The sequence below is a fragment of the Ursus arctos genome, unplaced genomic scaffold (assembly GCF_023065955.2).
Source record: "Ursus arctos isolate Adak ecotype North America unplaced genomic scaffold, UrsArc2.0 scaffold_24, whole genome shotgun sequence".
Classification (NCBI taxonomy): Eukaryota; Metazoa; Chordata; class Mammalia; order Carnivora; family Ursidae; genus Ursus; species Ursus arctos.
In genome coordinates, this window is record NW_026622919.1 from 5,686,004 (window position 1) to 5,707,118 (window position 21,115).

The following is a 21,115-nucleotide window of genomic DNA, read 5'->3' on the forward strand; positions in this document are numbered from 1 at the left end:
TGGGCCCGGCCCAGCAGGCCTGCCAGCCACTGCCTAGCCTCTGCCCGCTTTTCTCGCACACCCACCCACCCCTCAGGCCTCTCTGCTGCCCCCCTCTAGCCCCGAGGTCTCAGGGCCAAGAGCCTTCTCCAGCTCCACTGCCCCTCTGCCCCCAGCTGCTCCCTGGGCACACCCTGGCAGCCCAGGCATCTGCCCTGGGCAGGATGGGGCCAAAGCCTGTCAGCCTTTAGGAAGGGAAGAGCTGAGGAAACAAAAGCCACCCGGCCCTCACAAAAGGGTCCCCTGATTTGCTGGCCAGGCTGGGTGGGCACTCACTTTCCCTTCCTCTCCTCCAAGGTCCCAGAATGGACGCGCAGCTCAGGCGGTCCGGGGCACTGGAGGGGAAGGCGAGGTGCAGCCCGGCGACCCCCGACTGCCCCGCCCCCCCCTGCCCCGCGCCCAAGCCCCCGGCGCCTGCGGCGGTCGGAGGCCGGACCTACCTTGGCGCCGACTCGCGCCCTCCCCGCGCTGGGCTCCGCTCGGCCGCTCCGGCTGCAGCGCGCGGGCGAGCCGGGACTGTCGGGAGGGCGGGTGGCAGGGAGGGCGGGCGGCGGCCCGGGGAGGGGACCGCTTTATGGGGCGGGCGGCAGGTGGGAAGGAGGCGCTGGTGAGTCAGGCCGGCCGCATTCCTGCGCGCGGCGCGCACCTGTCGGGGCAGGAGCCGGGGCGCCGCCGCCGCCGGGCCCGCCCCCCGGAAAAGGCTGCGGCTCCCTCGGCGCCCGGCCCCTGCGCCCGGCCCGACGACGGCGGCGGCGGGGGCGGGGAAGGAGCCTCCCCCTCTCTCCAGTCCAGCCTCCCCACCCCTCCAGGCTGCAGACTCCGGTGCCCGGCTGCCTTGGGCCACCGGTGGCCTCTTAGACCCCGGCCCGCCGCCCTCCCACCTCCGTACGCTCGGCGGTGCGCAGCCCTGCTGCCCCGACGGCAATCGACCGTGCGCATGGCTTCTGTCCTGGGCCCGCGCGCCGAGCCCGATTTGTCATTCACCGGGTCCTGGGTCCGCTCAGCCGCCCCCTCCCCCGCCTCCACGTGTGTCCAGAGGGAGATCCCAGTAAGGACTGCTTCCCTGAGCGTCCTCAGGCAAGGTACTTAAAGCTCCTTAAAATGTGAGTAATACCCATCAAGTGGCCGGCAGCGACCTGACCTGGAGCAGGCACTCAGATTGTGAGAGTTGCTCTTGACAAGCCGGTTCGCAAACCTGACCCCTGTGGTCCTCTGCGCGCCATCTTTCAAGTGCCACACGTGTTCAAGCTAGAGCCTCTCAAGTTGCTCCATGACCCCAACCTGGTCTACTTCTCTCGCCCCACCTGCCAAGAGTGTCAGACACCACCCCATGGCTAGCAGCCCCCATGCTCAAACCATGCAGCTTCCAGCCACCGCGCTTTTGCTGGAGGCTGGGCCCTCTGCTCAGGGTGTCTCCATCCCCCACCCCCCTGCCCCCAGCCAGCCTGGTTTATCGTTCTTTCGCTTGAAGGCATCGTGCTGATGGCACATGCTCCAGACAACCTCCTTGGTCTCCCTGCACCCTTGGTTGGATTATGTATCCCTGTAGCCATCACCACCCCCACCCCCACCCCCACCAGGGCATGGTTTTTTCTGTCATTTGCCACATTGGTTTGAAATGATCTGTTTAGGGGTTTCTCTTCCCCACTAGACTGTGAACCCTGAGGACGGATGCTCTCTAGCGCATCTTCTAATTTCCAGCGCCTAGCACAGCGCCTGGCACATAGCAGGTGCTCAGTGAAAGTGTGGTGGACCAGATGGGATTGCCCCCAGAGCCTCCCAGCTGTCTGTGCTCTCATCTGTAAGCAGGCTTGTGGACTGCCAACTCTCAGAGTGATCACGGGGGCAGGGGGACCGGATGTGGCAGTGCCATGGACACATGAGTGCTCCCTGCAACTGCGAGCCACAGTCACCCTTGCCGGCTTGCCCAGTGGTCTTTGAGAGTGCTCTGCACAGGCCAGCTCCTTAGAGAGGCAGGCTCCTGGATTTTCGAGCACTGTGGCAGGAGCCCCAGTTTGGTGGAGGCACTCGGGTCTGGGCATGCCAGGCCGGCACAAGTACCCTGAGGACCTGAGCTACTCCAGCAGGTGCTCAGTGCACTCTGGGAAATAGGAGCTCCAAGAGCAGCCTGCCAGCACCGTCCCTTAGCAGGCTTGGGTAGGCAATACCTAATCCACTGTGGGTGGGGGACTGAGGAACCCTCCCCAAGAAGGAGACGCAGGCCCTGAGGCAGCAATGCCACAGACTCACTGGGCTCAGCAGCCCCTTCCTTTCTCATTGCCGGACCCTTCTAAACGTGATTAGGGGGGCTGGGGATACCCAGAGGAACGGAACATACTGCCTGCTTGCAGCTGCTGCTTTTTTTCTTTTTTTAAAGTAAGCTCTGTGCCCAACGTGGAGCTTAAACTCACAGCCTTGAGATCAGGAGTCCCATGCTCTGCCGACGAAGCCAGCCAAGCCCCCTCTGCTTAACGATGGGCCTCCAAAGTGGATGCAGGCTCTCCAGGGAAGTGCCAGGTGATCCGCTGTGTTTGTGTTCGACAATGTGCATCACTTATCGTAGAGTGGTACGTGTGTCTACAAATAAACAAGGTAACGGGGCGCCTGGGTGGCTCGGTCGTTAAGCGTCTGCCTTCGGCTCAGGGCGTGATCCCGGCGTTCTGGGATCGAGCCCCACATCAGGCTCCTCTGCTGGGAGCCTGCTTCTTCCTCTCCCACTCCCCCTGCTTGTGTTTCCTCTCTCGCTGGCTGTCTCTTTCTGTCAAATGAGTAGATGGGATCTTTAAAAAAAAAAAAAAGAGCAGTCTGATGACTAGACTGAGGGAGACGCCGCTCAGGTGGACGGTTGTGAGGCCTGGTCTCTCCCCAGGGCTAGGGGATTGCTCAATAGTCCGCTGTTGAACAATTTTTTTCCTCCAGGGGCGCCTGGGTGGCTCAGTCAGTTAAGCGTTTGCCTTTAGCTCAGGTCATGATCCCAGGGTCCTGGGACGGAGCCCCACATCGAGCCCCACATCGGGCTCCCTGCTCAGTGGGAAGTCTGTTTCTTCCTCTCCCTCTGCCTCTGTGGCCCCGCTTGTGCTCTCTCTCTCAAATAAATAAAATCTTTAAAAAATAAAAATGAAAAAAAATTAAAAAGTATTCCCCCCCTTTTTATTTTGAATATTTGCAAACATACAAAAACCGTTGGAAGAAGAGTACAGCGCAAAGTACAGTACAAAGATCACTTGTATTTTTACCACCTAAACGCAGGAGTTAACATTTTGCGGTATTTGCTTTATCTATATATTTGTTATGTATTTATGTATCTTTTTATTTGAATTTAAGAGACCATGGCATTCCATCCCTCGACACTCCAGGCATACATCTCCCAAGAACAGCTCCCCACAACCACAATAACTTGATCACACTGAAGAAAATGAGCAATCCTGTTATCCATGATTTGTCCACATGAAAATTTCTTAGTTATCCCAAAAATGTCTATTGTAACTGTTTCCTTTTTTTAAACTTTAAAAAAAAAACTGATTCCTTTTGAGTTCAAGTCCAATCTCTTGCATTTGATTGCTTTATCTATCTCTTTAATTTATTATTATTTTTAGAGATTTTATTTATTTATTTGAGAGAGAGAGCGAGCATGCACAGGGGTGGGGGGGAGAGGGGAAGCAGACTCCCCTCTGAGCGTGGAGCCGGACATGACGTTTAATCTCAGGACCCTGAGATTATGACTTGAGCCAAAGCAGACGCTTAACTGACCCACCGAGCCACCCAGGTGCCCCTCTTTCTTACTTACTCCCCTTTACCATTGACCTTTTGAAGAGACAGGCCAGCAGTGATCTGCAGAATGTCCCAATGTCCAGATTTGTCTGGATGTTTCCTCATGGCGTCATTGGACTTTTTTTTTTTTTTTTTTTTTTAGGCTCCTGTAAAGTTATGTCTAAAAACCTGATTAGATTCAGGCGAAACATTTTTGGCAAGGATGGGCCTAGATGGTGCTGGGTGTGCTTTATTGGGTGGCACATGATATCAGCTCCCTCACTGTTAGCGATGATTAAGGAAGTGACTGCCATCTCTCTCCATTATAAAATACGTTATTTACTTTGTGATTAAGAAGTAAGCCAGAGGGGGTGATGATGCCTTGTCCTCCTGTCCACTTCCCAGCAAACTTTCACTGAAAGGTTTTAGTCAGCATCCCTTGTTGATTTTTGCCTGAATTTGAGGGTTGCAGAATGGTGATTTTCTGTTTCTACATTAAGAGAAGGTATCCTTCTGATTAAAAAAGAAAAACGGGGGGCGCCTGGGTGGCACAGCAGTTAAGCGTCTGCCTTCGGCTCAGGGCGTGATCCCGGCGTTCTGGGATCGAGCCCCACATCAGGCTCCTCCGCTATGAGCCTGCTTCTTCCTCTCCCACTCCCCCTGCTTGTGTTCCCTCTCTCGTTGGCTGTCTCTACCTCTGTCAAATACATAAATAAAATATTAAAAAAAAAAAAAAAAAGAAAAACGGAAGTTCCCTTCATCAACAAGGGATAAACTATGTGCCTCCAAAAATACAGGATATGGCTGACTCAGTCAGTAAAGAATGCGACTCCTCATCTCGGGATTGTGAGTTCAAGCCCCACACTGGGTGTGGGTGCGGAGCCTACTTAAAAAAATTAATTAAAAACCCCCCACCCCCTCAAAGTACAGGATAAATGCTTCTTTTGGGGTTATAGAAACTTTTATTTTACTTTTTATTTATTTTTTATTATTTCGTAGTTTACCGAACAGGTCTGAAATGCAAAACTAAAACAGGACTTTTTAAAAAAGTAGGCTCCATGCCCAGAATGGGACTTGAACTCATAGCTCTGAGATCAAGACCTGAGTGGAAACCAAGAGTCAGACACATAGCCGACTGAGCCACCCAGGTGCCCCTAAAATAGGACTTCAAGGGGGCATCTGGCTGGCTCATGTTGGGGGTAGAGATTATTTAAAAATAAAAACTTTAAAAAAATAAATAAGGCTTTAAGAATGTTGAATAGTAAAAGGGGGTGAAGTCCTGGTCACACATTTAGTAAGTAGTAAACTAGGAAAATATGTAAAACTTTGGGAATTAGGAGTAAAAACCTGTTCAGGATTTAAGGGAAGTCCTCAGTTTCTTACTACAAAAATCTCCCATTGACTCCAGGCTATACAGAGTGTCGGTTTATGAAAAACTCCAAACTGCACAAAACCCCATTAGGGAGGAGAAAGGGCCAGTTTGCAGCAGGGGTGGTTGGGCTGGAGGGCGGGGCTGGAGTGTGGGAACACTGCTGGGGGCTGAGGCTCAGGTCCAGGACCTATAGGTAAGAGCAGGCTGGAGGGTTAGTGCATTCACCAAAAGCCTTTGCTTTCCTCAAACAAGGTAGAACCTTTTTCTTTTTTAAAATTTTATTTATTTGAGAGAGAGAGAGCGAGAGAGCGAGCGCAGGAGCAGGGGGAGGGGCAGAGGGAGAGGGAGAAGTAGGCTCCCTGCTGAGCAGGGAGCCTGATGTGGGACCCCATCCCAGGATCTCGGGATCACGACCCGAGTTGAGTTGAAGGCAGATGCTTAACCAACTGAGCCACCCAGACGCCCCAAGGTAAAGTTTTAAAATCACTATTATTACAAAAAACCCCGAAAGTTTTAATTGTGGTAAAAACATATAACATAAAAATTACCATTTTAATCCTTTGTAAATGCACAGTTCAGTAGTGTCAAGTATATTCACATTGTTGGGCACTTCTCATCTGGAGAACTGAAACTCCATCCCCATTAAACAGCTCCGCATTTCTTCCTCCTCCAGCCCCTGGTTAACTACCATTCTATTTTTTGTCTCAATGAATTTGACTCCTTTAGAAACGTCATGCAAGTGGTATCATACAGTATTTGTCTTTTTGTAATTGGCTTATTTCCACTTATCATAACGTCCATCTATGTTGCATGTGGCAAGATTCCCTGCCTTCTTAAGGTTGAATAATATTCCTTAGTATCTAAATACCATATTTTATCATTCATCTGTCAATGGGCGTTGGGTTGTTCCCACCCCTTGGAAATTTGAATAATGCTGCTGTATGAACACAGCAAATAAATCTTCTCCATCCTACTCTCAGTTATTCTGGATATATCCCAAAAGTGGGATTGATGGATCACGTGGTAATCCCGTGCTTAATTTTTTGAGGACCACCATACTATGTTCTAGGGCAGTCGCACCATTTTAGAATACTGCCAATAGTGCCCAAAGGGCGAATTCTTTTAACTATCAATTTCAGAGTAAAGAGTTAATATATTCCACTCTCATGGTGGCGAAAACATTTTTCCTTTTTTCAAATACTATGCATGAATAATTCGTTTTTGCGTGAATAATTGTTTATTTTTTCAATAGTGTACAATGGTGATGCGATGTAAGAGATCTCTATTTGGTCATTGTCCACGGTTCCTGGAGAAGCTCTGGAGCGAGAAAGGTGAAAGGAGTGTCTTTTGTTATTCATGACAGGCCCCTTTACAACCACACCAGAGTTTATGTTAATGAGGTGACTTTTGGAAAGCCACGAAGGATGGGGGCGCTGGTTGTCAGGGGAACCAACCACGTGATTAGAGTTGGAACTTTCGCCTCAACACTCCCCCACCCCTACGCCTGCCCCCACCAATCTCTGGGGAGGGGGGATGGGCTGGAGATTGATCACCGATAGTCAATGATTTAATCCATCACGCCTAGTAATGAAGCCGCCATAAACATCCTAACCGAAGGGGGTTCAGAGGGCTTCCAGGTTGTTGAACACGTGGCCTGCTGGGAGGGTGGTGTGCCCAGAGAAGACATGGAAGCCCCAGGCCCCTTGCTCTGCAGCGAGCCCCTGTGCAGCTCTTCTATCTGGCTCTTCCTTGGTTGTACGCTTTTATAAACCAGTAATCCAGTAAGGGAACCGTTTTCCTGAGTTCTGTGTCATTATTGAGTCTGAGGACTCATGGGAACCCCCAGTTTATAGCCCGTTGGTCAGAAGTACCAGAGGCCTGGCCTACAGTTAGCATTTGAGGGGGGGGCGGTCTTGTTGGTGAAGCTCTCGCAAACCGCAGGGAGTTGGTGTCAGAATTACGTGACGTGGAAAGCCCACACATTTGGTGTCAGAAGTGTTTTGTGGGTGTTGTGAGTACTAGTGTGCAGAGAATAAGGGTTTTTTCCTTTTTGACAATAATTGCATTCTTTCTGAATACTCAAATTTCATCACATTTGGCCAGCGGGAGATCCCTTTAAGCCAGTTTGATTAACCTTTGAAACACTCCTGTTCAGCCTTCCTTGCTTTCTGTAACAACCTGCCCCAGTCCCACTTAGATTTCGGGATCGAAGAGTCCTTTCTCTAAGGAGCCCTGGCCCTTTTCGTGTGGAATCGTTTCAGAGATCAAGATCCGGTGCTCCGGGCGCCTGGGTGCCTCAGTGGGTTAAGCAGCTGCCTTCGGCTCAGGTCATGGTCCCAGGGTCCTCGGATCGAGCCCCACCTTGGGCTCCCTACTCAGCGGGGACTCTGCTTCTCCCTCTCCCCTCTGCTTGTGCTCTTGCTTATGCTATCTCAAATAAATAAAATCTTAAAAAAAAAAGAAAAAGATCCAGGTGCTACATATACTCACTGCCCCTGGGGGCAGTCACTCTGGGTCCTTTCAAGGACATGGCTAGGAAAATTTTTTTTTGAATCATGAGTTCATATTGATGTTTCCAATTCAAATTTAACATGAGAGATTTTTCTTAATTTCTTAGATTTTATTCTTTTATCTATTTCCTCTTAATGTTCCCTTTCTTTTTTTTTCCCCCAAAGATTTTATTTGTTTATGTGACAGAGAGACAGCCAGTGAGAGAGGGAACACTGCAGGGGAGTGGGAGAGGAAGAAGCAGGCTCCCAGCGGAGGAGCTGGATGTGGGACTCAATCCCGGGATCACGCCCTGAGCCGAAGGCAGACGCTTGACTGCGCTACCCAGGCACCCCTCCCTCCCTTTCTTCAGAAAAGGCATCATATTATATGCAGTGCTCTTGCCCTTTTCATTTTCTCTCTCCTCAAGATCACTCCAAATCTGGCCATGGAGATCTTCCTCATTCTTTTTTTCTGGCTCAAAAGGCCTTTATTTATTTTTTTAATTACACAACTTTTTTTTTTTTTAAAGTAGGCTCCACGCCCAACGTGGGGTTTGAATTCATGACCCTGAGATTAAGAGTCCTATGTGCCCCTAATTTTTTTTTTTTAAGATTTAATTTATTTTGGAGAGAGAGAGAGAGCTCGAGAGGTGGGGGAGAAGCAGAGGGAGAGGGAGAATCCGAAGCAGACTCCATGCTGATGGGGAGACTGGGATCAATCTCACGACCCTGAGATCATGACCTGAGCCGAAACCAAGAGCCAGACGCTCAACTGACTGAGCCACCCAGGCCCCCCCAATTTTTTTCTTTAACAGAGATTTTTATTTTTTAAAGATTTTATTTACTTGAGGGGCGCCTGGGTGGCTTAGTCGTTAAGCGTCTGCCTTGGGCTCAGGGCGTGATCCCAGTGTTCTGGGATCGAGCCCCACGTCAGGCTCTTCTGCTGGGAGCCTGCTTCTTCCTCTCCCACTCCCCCTGCTATGTTCTTTCTCTTGCTGGCTGTCTCTCTCTGTCAAATAAATAAATAAAATCTAAAAAAAAAAAGATTTTATTTACTTGAGAGAGAGAGTAGTCCAGTGACCAAGGGGGCGGGAACCACCCCTCCTTCCATCCCTCTCCCTCCAGTCACCTGGGCACTTGGGCCACAGCCTGGTTGACCACTCTCTCCACTCACAAGAACCAGGAGACACGAGTGGTCTCAGCCCCGCGACATGTATGCAGAGGCTACAAGGCACAAGAAGGGAGCGGTGAGTGCCCAGGGGAGTCTGGGAGGGAAAGCCGAAGCTGCATCTGGAAGCGCCCCAGGTGCACGGGTGGGGATGGTGAAAGGGCAGTGGAGAAGAGGAGCTGGAAGGCCGGCAGGCTGGGGTGGCGAGGCTGTTGGCAGCCTTTCATTGCCACACTGAAGGGGACTCTTGGGTGGAAAGCAGGGGGCCATGTGACCCGGTGAGAGCCCCGTGGTGAGGGGGTGTAGGATGAGGCCAGATGGAGCTTGGACAGAAGTGGGGGAGGCTGAGACAACATACAGACGAGGTCGGGGCAACCTGCCACGAGAGGGATGAGGGCCAGAACTCAGCAGGAACGATGGTGACAGGGAAGGGGTTTCCCGAGTGGCCCATCCGATGTGGGGACAGCACAGGATCCCAGGTGTGGAGCTGTTGGCCCGGGATGGACCCTGAGGTCATCACCCAACGTTAGAACTACAGAAAGAGGGCAGGGATGCCTGGGTGGCTGGGATAGAGTTCAATTTGTCCAGACTGAGTTCTTTTTGAGCAGGGGCCAACCTGGCAGAAATCACCTGGGTCCCTAGTGCCTGCAACATCGTCTCTGCAGAAAGGAACTGGTAATCCGACCCCACGCCAACTGTCAGGGGGACTAAGGTGGGCAGGCATTAATCCTTACAGAAGAGTAAAGTCAAGTTCAGAGGAATTAGAGACCTTGCCCCAACTCACAAGGCTCCTAAGGGGAACAGCATGGCCACCTGGGGATGCCCAAGTCATGGGGCGAGTGGTCATTACTGCTCAGTGGCAGGGCAGGGGTGCCCAGAGGACAGCCAAGGGCCATGACCCTGGCAGTCTTATCAGCTGTGGAGTCTGCTTCTCTCCTTGGTCTAAATGAAGAAGGAACTAGATGGGTCAGCAACAAACAGTTGTACTTGATAGTTGATACAGTTCTTGAAAAATCCTCTCACGGACTCCTCACAATTGCCTTAGGTAGCTTTATTACGGGGACCTGACAGAGAAGACTCACAGAGATGAGGGCCCAAGACACACAACTAAAACACAACTCGTTGAAACCAGGATCCGGAGCAGAGGTGCCGAGTCTGTCTCTGCCACTCCACGGCGCTGCACAGCCTCCCACACGAGCCCCGGGGCCCTTGCTCTCCGGAGGGGTCTCCGCTGGAGGCCGCAGGGCAGGTGGCCTTCACAGACCCTCTCGGGACCAAGGGGGCAGCAGCTCCTCTCCAGGGTTGCAGAGTCCCATCAAAGGAGGGGAGGGTGACGACTGCCCTCAGGGCCCCGGTGTGTGGAGGGGGGCAGGGGGAAGGGACGCACGGGAGTCACTCTGATTGTGGGGATGGCGGGGCAGGACCGTCACCCTCCTCCCGTGAAGCCCCGGAAGCAACACGGCTCTTCACGGCCCGGCTTCCTCTCCGACACGGAGCCCTTCCGCCGACTGGAGAGCTGCCGAGGAGCAGGAGAGGCGGGCGAATTCCCTCCGGACTCTCGGGCCGACGCGGCTGGGAAATCGGTTTTGGCCTCGAGAGGAGCCCGGCTGCCGCTGGCGCTGCCCAGGCGCTGCTGTGGGGCAGAGATAACAGGCACAGGAAAGGTGGGGTGGCAGGATCCTCCCAAGAGCCCGGCTTTCATGTAAACAACGAGCTGCCGCCGGCCGGGGCAGGAGGTGATTCACGTCCCGCACCGCGTGGAGCCCGCTGGCCGCGCTCGTCGGGCGCCGAGGCACCGGGCAGCCTTGGCCGCGCTGATGCCTCTCCGGCTCCCTGTGTGGGCCGGGGATCAAACCTGGGCCTTCTGGTAACTGGCTTGATTTCAAAAGCCTGGGCGTGTGTAAAAAGTGGTCGGGGAGGGCTCAATCACCCCCAAGGGAGCAGAGCCTCCGCTCTTGTCTGAGAACTGGCTGGGTTTCAGGATCCGGGCAGCGGACGGCGGGAGCGGGGGGCCTCCCCCGCTCTCTGGACTCCCATCTACCCGTGCCAAGAGGCACACGCTGGGAATGACCACGCAACTTCCTGGGCCACCTCCACGGACTAGTGCCACAGGCTTTGGCCGTTCTACTACCACCGTGAGGTAGTAACCCCAACAAGAGGAGACGGAGACAGCACTTGGAACCTCCACTTCTGCCTGAAAACTGACCACCGCAGAGGCCAGCGCAGCCAAGAGGCCCGAGATGTGAGAATACGGCACTTTTAATAGGGCACCGGTCCCCAAGTGGCGTGTGGACACTATCCACAGCACCCGACTCCTCTGTGGCAATGTCCTTTTCCTGGCTGGAATGCCACACGGAGGTTCCTCTTGGGGTGGCATCTGGGGAGCAGATCCCAGTCCTGAAATTAAGTGGCACCCCTGCGCCGATGTCGGCTACACAGTCTCCTCGGGTCCTGGAGCGACTCCTCCCCTCGATGGAAAGGAGAATGTCCGAGCCACTCCACGCCGGTCCCTTGGGTCACTGCTTGGCCTTTTTCACGATGGTGCCCACGGCAGAGATCACGGTGGTCTTGGAGCCACTGGCACTGGTGGTCACCGTGACGACAGCGGGCAGGGTGGCTGTGGTCGTGAGGATGGTGGGCTGGGCTATCGTCGTCACCGGAATGGCCGAGTCCCACTTGCTCTTCCTCTTCTGGGCATCTGGAGTAAGGCAAGGGGGGGTCAGGACCCAGACAAATGGAAAAGCAATACTCCCCTTTCTGGCAGGCCAGGGGTCAGAGTTTAGGGGCCCCAGCCACAGAAATGCAAGGGGCAGCCAGTGAACCGGGGACCCCACCCCAGGCTCCCAAGAGGCCTTCACAAACTTGGGGGTCAGAAAAAAGCACAGCAAGGTGGAGCCTAGGCCCAGATCCCCATGGCCTCTGCTCCCTCAAACAAAGCAGGGAAACCCTCGCTCCGTCCGTGGTGCGGCTGGAAGTGGACAAGCCTCCTACCTGCAACTGCCGTGCTGGCCGTGGTGGTGGTGGTGGCTGTGGCGTTGGTCGTGGTACCCTTCTTGGTGCCTGTCACAAACTCGATCTGGAGGGAGAGAGGAAAGGTAAGGGCGGTGTCAAACTGTTTATCCACATCCTTCTGCCGGCGGCTGCTCCCAGGAGACGGAGCTGGGTACCCTACAAAGGAGGCGCTGAGAAGCAGCCCTGTGGTGCTGTCTGAGGGAGGGGAGGTGTCAGAGAGGTGCCCAGAGGGGAACTTCTACTACCTTTTTTTTTTTTAAGTTGGGGGAGAGGGACAGAGAGTCTCAAGCAGATGCCACATCCAGCATGGAGCCGACTCAGGGCTCGATCTCACGACCCTGAGATCAGGACTTGAGCCAAAGTCAAGAGTTGGATGCTTAACTGACTGAGCCACCCAGGTGCCCCTTTTATGTTTTATTATTTTTTAGCAGGTGGGGAGGAGCAGAGGAAGAGGGAAAGAGAAGATCTATTTTTACTACTCTGAGGAGAGTCTTCCTTTTTTTTTTTAAAGATTTTATTTATTTATCTGACAGAGAGGGAGAGAATGCACAAGCGGGGGAAGCAGCAGGCAGAGGGAGAAGCAGGCCTCCCGCTGAGCAGGAAGCCAGCGCGGGGCTCGATCCCAGGACCCTGGGATCATGACCTGAGCCGAAGGCAGAGGCTTCACCGCCTGAGCCCCCCAGGCGCCCTGAGGAGAGCCTTCCAAACAGGCACTGGAATGCTCCCGGCGTCACCAAGTTTCTGCACATGCAGGGCACATGCACTTGCTGCCCTGCCTCACATTCTGGATGGAGGCGCGCCCCTCCCCCCTCAGGAGAAGCACAGCTTTGGTCCCCAGGCACTGCAGACATGGCCCACACTAAGCCTGGGGTTTGGAATGGGGAGGGAGAGACAGAAGGGACATTCCACCAAGCACTGAGAATGAGAAAACCTGGTCACCCCAGCAGCAGCTCCCATGGGGCTGCCAGCACCCAGGGCTGTAGCCCCTGCCTGGGGGTCAGGAGGCATCCTGGAGGCTCAGCTGCTGCAGGAGGGTCAGACCAAAGCAAAGGTGGGCGGAGCTGGTGCCCCGAGGCCCAGTTTCCTCCTTGAAAGACTGGTTCATAAAGGGCTCCGTGCCCAGAAGACATTTAGTCTCAGAGCCAAATTTCTGTTCCCCAAAGGATCCAGACTGTGCTGCTTGGGAAGAAGTGGTGCTCGGGGCCCTAGAATAAGGGGTCATCTGGCCAGCGGACGTAGGACCTGACAAGGAGGCACTGAGACGGACTGCGGAGAGCAGATCTGGAGGCCAAGAAAGCGCTCTCAGAAGGAAGACCTGCCAGTTCTATTCAGGCCGGGGAGGACAGCACCGCAGCTGTGAGGGGAGCAGGGGCGGGGCGGGGGTGGTTACAGTGCAACAAACCACAAGACCCCAAGAAACCAAATGGAAGCAACTGAGAGGCACCTTCAAGCCGAAGGTGGGGGCTGGGAAACGACACTCCACACACCTGCCCCTCCCACCAGGACGTTCGTCCATCACTCACTTTGGTTCGTTCCTTTTTGGCCTTTTCCAACTTGTCCATTTCAATCTTCTGGGCTTTAGCTACAAAGACAAGAGAAGATCTAAGAAAAGCAGCCCTGAAACAGCTCCCATGTGAAGGACCCCACACCAGCACTTGCCGCGTCCCCCGCCCTCTTGCTCAGGTGCGCACATAGCCTCCAGGCCATGGGGCTCACTGACTTTCTGTGGACAAATGCAAGCGCCGGCCCGCAGTCGGCATAGAGCAGAGGCCTCACATGGAAGGCTCAGGGGCTGGGGCTGTGCACCCTTGTCTGGAGGGGCCGGCTGCTCCTGAGCGCCAGCAGACTGTCACCACGTGGGGATGCAGGCCCCGTGTGGACGACCTTCCCGCTGACCGAGAGAAGCCAGGATTACAGATCTGTGGCAAAATATTAGCAACTCATTCAAATTAAAGTAAGATAAAACTTGTGTAGGCCAAACAAAACACACCTAAAGGCCAGATCTGGTCCATGGGCTGTTTGGTTAAGATCTGTCAGCGGAGGGCTCGGACTCTTTGAAATTCCTCCCAGTTCTCCCATGGGGACCTTTGAAAAAATGCTTTCTCGATGGCTTCAGGACACGCTGTCCCCCACCTGGGACACTCTCTCTGCACCTTCGAACCTCAGCTCGAACATTACTTCCTCGGCAAGGCCGTCCCCCGCCCCGCCCCCCTTCAGCTGGTCAGGGGGCCCTACACGGACCCCCACGACACCCCTCACTGCCAGGACTGCCCCTTCTTTGCCTTCTGTGCCAGGTCATACGCCTAAGTCACAGCGGGTCTGTCTCGTTTTAGGCTGTATACCCACCTCTCAACATGGCCTGGCACAGAGGAGACCCTGAGATACATGTTGGCTGACTGACTGAACAGACAGAAGGACAGATGGGAGGCTGGCCACCTACCTAATGCCTCGTAGTAGGAGTCCTCAGACCAGCCGTGGGGGTCAAACATATCCTGCAAAGGAAAGAGTTACTGTTGCAGCCAGCAAGGGTCAATGGATGACAAATGGCTTAGAAACCCAAGTCCCTTCTCCCCAAGTCTTTCCATGGGTTTTCCTGGCCTGGAGGCCCCGGCCTCAACACCACAGGGGCTCAGCTGTTATCCCTGGAGTCCAACCACGGGGTGGCCGATTTGCTCGTGGGGATATGAGGCAGTGATGTGTTTGTCTACGGGCTGCGCTGTAGGAGCAGAGCAAGTGCACGCTCAGGCCCTAGCCAATCTGGGACCAGGTCTGTTGACGCAATCCCAATCTCTGGATTGTTTCGGAGCCAAGGGGGCTCACACGGGGGAGCTGGAGACTGTGCTCTTCAGCCGGCACTACTGCTATACGGGCCTTTCAGTGGCTCCAGGCCGAATCCAGCAGAGTGAGCACAGGGCCCCGGGCAGCCCCCCAACCCTCCGCCTCTGCGTGTAGGGCATACCTTTGGGTAGTTGGTGCCCAGCTCATCAATTGCACAGAACTGGATCAGCTTCTCGTAGATGCTGAAAGAAGAACAGCAGAAGGCACTGAGCAGGCCCTAGTCCCATGCCTTGTGTGGCAGCAGATTCTGAGAGATCAGAACCGTCTAGTTCTGGGCTCAGACGGATTCTTTAAACCCAGCTGAACTGTTCCAAGCAAGCTTCCTGACAGAAGGGGAATCATCCGCTGGCCCGACGTGCATTCTAGGCCTCCCCACTCCCAGAGAGACGGATCATTAGCCAGGGGCCAGGACGGGTATGGTGTCCAGGTGAGGGCTGCGTTCTTTTGGTCTTATCCAGACATCTGACCTACGGTTTGTGGGGCAGGGTCAGGGCTACCACACACAGGTTCACATAAGGGCCGGGGCAGGTCCCTGATGTCACCATACTGGACTCTTTCCCACGTGAGCCACCTGCTCAGGGCCTGGATGGAATAAGACCTGGACACAGCTCTGTTCCTAAAACCTGTCACCTCCACGCAGTGTCAGTGACAGTTGGGAGAGGAAAGAGGAACCCACAGGGACTGTCTAGTCCAATTTCCTCACTGTAGAGATGAGGAGACTGAGGCCTCGTGAGGCTGCATGCCTTAGGAGCAGAGCGAGGAGAACCCAGCCAGGCCTCCCAGCTTCCACTCTTCATCCTGGTTTGTGTTGCTGCAGTGGGATCGGAGCTGGGCCTCTCTTGGACACCGCCACTGGGGCATTCCAGTCCCCAGGCCAACATCAGTGACTCAACTGACCCTGTAGGCCCATGGGAAACTCACCTGGGATTCCGAAATTCTTTTTTCCTTTGGATAATGTAGTTCATATCCATTCCCTCCTTTATCTTCCGCTCATAAAGCTTCTGGATCTTGTCCTACAGAAGAGAAACGGAAGGGTGCTTATGACACTGCCCCACCCACTGGCAATCCCGGCCTGTGGTCACATGTGCTGGGTGGACACTTGGGCACAGGAGACCCACAGAGCCATGCAAAGCCCTACTCCAGCCATACTGTCTTTCTCCACCCAGCCTGTGACCAGTGCTGAGCACAAAGAAGATAAACTGAGACCAGTCGGTTTTCGTTTTGCTTTCTCCTAACTCCCTCTGGATGGCTGGCAGAGGGAGTAGGAAAAGGTCAAGGCAGAGAAACCACGGAGAAGACAATGGATGAATCCCCCCACCCAATTGGCTCCTGAATCATTCAAGGAGGATTCAGGCAAAGCAGTGATGGGCAGAGGGGCTCAATGCTGGTTTTGAATTTTAACACGGGGTTGAGTTCTCAGTGGGAGACCTGGGAAGGCTACGCCCTTTCAGAGGAAGGAAGGAGTAGTGTTTTTTGGATTTGGCCTCACAAACTTCCTACAGTGTCCTTTGTAGGGAGGCTCAGATGGCCAGTCCCCACGACTTTATTAAGAGGCACTGTCAGGGGTCAAGAGCCTGTCTCATTAAAACTTCCCCCGATCCCTCCTCTAGCTTTCGATGGTCAATAGGAGAACCACCTGGCAGGGATCCAGGCCAGTCCCATAGGTGTCTCAAGGCCCAGAGATGAGGCCAGCAGCAGATGGCAGCCACACCACCCAGTGTGGGGAGAGGCCCCAAAAACCCGAGTCTCAGGGCAGAGCCACTTCTGACAAGGAGCAGTGTTACCCAGCACGGCTGGTGCTGGCCCAGGGCAAGGGCTCTCTGCGGCCTCCCCCACTAGCGGCGACTAAATGCACAGACTCTCCAGAAGGAAAACATTTGGGGCGCTCTTCACCTGCAAGAGGAGGTGGGCAGGGCTGGAGGTCCTGTGTGACGCCTTTGGGGAACATCAGGAGAGGTGATCCACTCCCTGTGTCAGAAGGCTGAATCTTTCTGCCGAGACCGGCCAGAGGAAGCACTGAAGTGCAGAGAGAGGTTTGTAATACATTTACCAGGGGAGAGACGACCAAGCGACAAACCTCAACGTTATCTCTTCAAGGGCAAAGCACAGAGGCCTTACACAGAAGGCTTAGGAAATCAAGGCTGACCTGTATCTTACAGATTACTTTTCTGGGTTTCTTGGGCCATCAGATGGGTTCTCCCATTTCAGATCAACTAAAGTGTTTACTTCATGTCATGGTTTCTACCATTAGGAGGATCTAAAATTGAGAAATACACTGAACTTGAAGGCTGAGCCGGCTGGTTGTCTCTGTCTGGCAGACTGCCAGACTGTCCTTACAGGCTGTGGCTTGTTGCCTGGCGGGGAGATGAGGTGCTGTGCTCACGGACAACTCAGCCAAGGGAGGAGACTTCTGGGAAAGGAAGAGGATCTGCACGGTGCCCCCAGCCCCGACACTGGCCCTGCCCAGCCAGCTGCATTCTGCAGCCCCAGGTCCCCTTAGTCATCCATCCGTTCGGATGGTGCGGCCAGAGGTGCCAGCAGAACCTATGGGATCAAGGGTACAGCAGGTGGACTGGGTGCCCATCGCAGGCAGCCCTGGGTGTCTGCCCTTGTCACGAGGTTCCACACACAGGGGAACCCACAGAGGGCCAAGGAGAAACAATCACAGGTGCTGGAAAGGAGGTGCAAGGCCCAGCCTCGCCCTCAAGTCCCTGCTCCCAAGGGAGTAACCGCACTAAATGCTCCAACTCCTTGGGACTTCAAAACCTCAGGCCAGGTCTGTATGTATTGTTGGGAGAGGAGGACAGGAATCTTACGCACATCAGCGCTGTGTTTTTGCATTTCTATAATCTATTTTCCATTCTCATAGTTCCTTGGTTTCTAAGGGAAGTTCCCCACTGGCTCAGCTGGGTTGCACAGAAAATCACGGTATTTTCTCTGTCTAGGCTTAGGACCCCACTGAGGGCGAGCTGGGGGGTCCCACTCGAACAGCACCAGGTGATGTGGCAGAGGCTGGCTGTGGGCTCAGAGCAAACTCCTGATGCAGGCTGGGAGAGGTAACCAGGACACGCGGGTGCCTGTCCACCTGGCTGTTTCTTTTACAGCAGGCTCTTAAAGTCAGACCAAACCGGACACCTGAGCAGCCCTTCTCCCCCAAGTGGGCCATGGTGGCCAAGATCCCCACTTACTTGTAAGTGGTTCGAACACCTGCCAGGGGGCTCGGGTGGGATCTTGATTTCATCGGGTGACATGTTCCGGACTCTTTCAGAAAAGGAGGCTGTGAGAGAACAGAGAATTCCTGTCAATGTAGGTTGGGTGGGGGGGGGGGGCGGGGGAGAGAGGATGGGGGCTAAACACAGATAGTTAGGAAAAAAAAAAAGGCACATAAGACCTTTTCAGGGAGAGAGAAAGGCTATGAGACAGTACAATGGCTTTCAGAGTGGCCTCTCTGTCATCTGGGTTGAGATCGAATGACCAGAAGGAGCCAGCATATGCCAACTCGGGGGGAGAGAAGTTCAGGCAGAGGGGACAGGTGTCAAGAATGCATGCTACCACGTCCCAGCAGTGAACTTTTCAGGAAAGGGTCTGTCCAGGGTGTGCTGGTGAATGTCTAACAACCCGCTGGGGTGGGGGTGGGGGGCAGTGGGGGGAGGGGGAGCTTTGATCTGCAGCATCTGCCAGTTTCTGGGGTATCAGCTGATGCTCTTGGTGCTGAACCCAGGCCCAGGAAGAGGGGAGCACCACTGGCTGACGATGTGAGCCAGCTCCAGCCCCCCACTGGCTATGTTCCTATGACACCTCCCAGGATTCTGGAAGCTCTTGCCCAAGACAGAGGAGAAAGAGTTCAGGGTTCCTCGAGGCTTTGGGACTCAAAACATTCAAAACTGCCTTCTTGCATAAATGATATTTTAAAAAAATTACCTGTCGGTTATTAGCTTTTAAAAATAAGCCAATCAACCCTCCTTTGGTCCACCTCATTCTGGGGAACAAAGGGCCTGATTCTGATGTGAAGAAGCACAACTCCCAAGGGATAATTCTCTGGGAGATCTGCCACTGCCCACCCAAGTCGCCCGCTCTGTCTGTTCCCTTCCCCATAGCTTCTGGCCCCCCTGGGCCTGTGGAGTGTGCTCTGGACCACTCAGACAATGCACTGTTTGTTGTAAGATTCTGTCTGTGCTCTTTAAAACATTCCCTCATGAAAAGGACCATACAATGAGCAAACAGCAGGCGGAGCAGGGTGGGGCAGGATGAAGGGAAAGAATGAACAAACCAGCACCAATAACACCCAGCAAATACTTACTGGGTACCCACTGTGTGCCAGGCCCGGGGCCAGACTATTTCTTAGCCCGGAGTGGCTGCCTGGACTGGCTGGTGATAGCCTAGCACAGCCTCTGCCTTCTCTCCCAGCGCTGGGTTAATATTTTCTTAGCAGATAAGGGACTCTGATCTCCACTCAGAGTTTCACTATGACTATACGGAACTCAGTTCTGAGCGGGGCTGAGGGTATGGCTCCGTGGGCTTTGCCAGGCTCTGTCGCTGCAAAACACGCCTGCCCACACTGCAAAGCCCAACACCTACACGTGCCAACTCCCGTCGTTGGCAGCGGGCTCTCCCTGGATGTGCCCTGACAACAGAGCACTAGACCTGCCATTTTGGGTGAGGGCAAGAGGACCGAGATGGGGTGACCTATCCTGTTGTGGACCTGGGATGTCAGTGCAGCCCAAGAGCAGTTTCCACCAGGGGACTATGTACTCCTCTTTGCCAGGCCCCTTCCTTCTGTCTCAATGACAGCACCCAGATCTAGCTGGAGTTCAAGTCTCATCCTGACTTCCCCCTCCTTTTCAGCCTTGGGAGGGGCTGGGATTCTCAGCCAGAGCCTCAACACGGCTGCAGAGGCCAGCTGAGAGTGGAACTGCCCGGGGTGAGCTGGTCCTTGTTATTTCCGGAGGGCAAAAGCAAGGAGCGCCCAGGCAGGCTCTGGACACAAGCAAGGCGGGTGAAGTTCTTCCCTGGGGCAGGGAGAGAGAGGGAGAGGGATGGGGGGTGGAGAGAGGGAGGGAGGGAGGGGGAGAGAGAGAGAGAGAGAGAGAGAGAGAGAGAGAGTGTGTGTGTGTGTGTGTGTGTGTGCGCAGGCGCCCGCTCGCGCAGGACGGAGAGACAAAGAATGCCCTTTGGCATTTGCCAGGAAGCCTTTTGGAAAAACAGGGTGTGACACCGTTGCCATAGCAACCCAACCACACTAAGGCTGGAGTGGTATACAGTCTGACAGGGAGGGAGAGCCCCTCCTGAGCTCCCCGGTTGGGAACAAAAGAATTCCTATGAAGTAACTGGCAAGTGAAGGGACAGTCAGAAAATTAGGTAACAAATTTTCCACAGGTTCTGGGAACAACCTTTCAGTGTTCTTTTTCCTAAATCCCAGCATAATCTGAAGTAGAAGACATCAAACCCACACGTATGGTCATTGGAGCAGCCACAAAGCCTCAAACCCTTTTCCCAGGAAATCCGTCGAGAAATGTGTCCAGGCACTTGGGGCAGCCCCAGGTACCATGGCTGCTCTTGGGTGTGCTGGGGGCATTCTAGAAGGGCAGTTGTGCTCAGGATCTGAGAAGTCTACCTCGGTGATTCACCCCTTGTGCACACCCAAGCCAGGAAACAGTCGTGGTATCCATAGCTGCCAGGTACGAATCTTAGCAGGAGCAGCTCGTCCGGGCTGACGTAATGGTGGGGAGTAACGAGTGCCTGGGGGGGTGGGTACGGTGGCGCTGGGAGCAGGAAGCAGTGGAGTGCTCTCTAGTTCACCAGAGACCCGGAGAACCCAACTGGATTACCACCCCAGGCCACTGTTCCAGGCATGACCAGTGGGGCATGTGGAGGGCATGCGGAGGGCATCGCGCTCAGCTCTGCGAAGCGGCCACGGTGCTGGAGAGACCTGTGAGTCAGCTTCTCTGCCGTCACTGGCTCTAGTACACCTGGCGCTGTCTGCATATATGAAAATCCTTCCCATATCGGGGGAGCAACCCCAGAGCTCGATCTCAAGAGGTATTAACCAAAGGAGCTGAGTGCAGACAGAGCTCAACTATGACCTTGTCAGTGAGAAAGAGCAGGAGGAACCAAGACTATGAGGCTTCAAGACCTACTGTGATGGATGGAGAAAGAAACTACGGGGGTAACCCTACAATGAAAGAATATACGTAGCAGTAAAATGAAACTATGGATATGCCCAGTAACACGGAAGGGTCTCAAAAACCTACGGTAAGTAAAAGAAGCCAGACAAGAACAAGACGATCATTTCATTTCTATCTATGGTTCTCAACGGGGGCAATTACGCTCCCCCAGCCCCCAGGGAGACATCTGGCAACGTCTAGAAACATTTTTCCCTGTCACCTCTGGGAGGGGAGAGCGCTAGGGGCATCCTGAAGGTCGAGGACGCTAAAACACCGTGTTAAA

The 21,115-nt window shown here is 54.1% G+C and overlaps 2 protein-coding genes across 10 annotated transcripts in view; both read right to left on the reverse strand.

Moving 5' to 3' along the window:
• The window catches only part of ITGB4 (integrin subunit beta 4), a 29,338-nt gene extending 28,648 nt beyond the window's left edge, over window positions 1-690 (reverse strand). For 4 of the 8 annotated variants that reach the window (XM_044378730.3, XM_044378728.3, XM_044378729.3 and 1 more), the window contains exon 1: window positions 480-688. The gene's annotated coding sequence lies outside the window, so the exon portion shown is untranslated. Of the gene's footprint in view, window positions 1-479 lie in introns of all 8 variants that reach the window. The other 4 variants (XM_044378725.3, XM_044378726.3, XM_044378724.3 and 1 more) reach the window with 2 other exon arrangements.
• Window positions 691-9,854: 9,164 nt separating this feature from the next.
• Window positions 9,855-21,115, reverse strand: part of SAP30BP (SAP30 binding protein) — a 36,501-nt gene continuing 25,240 nt past the window's right edge. For both annotated transcript variants that reach the window (XM_026484139.4, XM_044378713.3), the window contains exons 5-11: window positions 17,857-17,945; window positions 15,590-15,681; window positions 14,790-14,850; window positions 14,271-14,322; window positions 13,354-13,412; window positions 11,810-11,894; window positions 9,855-11,516 (exon numbers count right to left, since the gene is read on the reverse strand). In XM_026484139.4, the coding sequence (XP_026339924.1) occupies window positions 11,335-11,516; window positions 11,810-11,894; window positions 13,354-13,412; window positions 14,271-14,322; window positions 14,790-14,850; window positions 15,590-15,681; window positions 17,857-17,945 (620 nt within the window). In that variant the 3' untranslated portion in view covers window positions 9,855-11,334. The remainder of the gene's footprint in view (window positions 11,517-11,809; window positions 11,895-13,353; window positions 13,413-14,270; window positions 14,323-14,789; window positions 14,851-15,589; window positions 15,682-17,856; window positions 17,946-21,115) is intronic.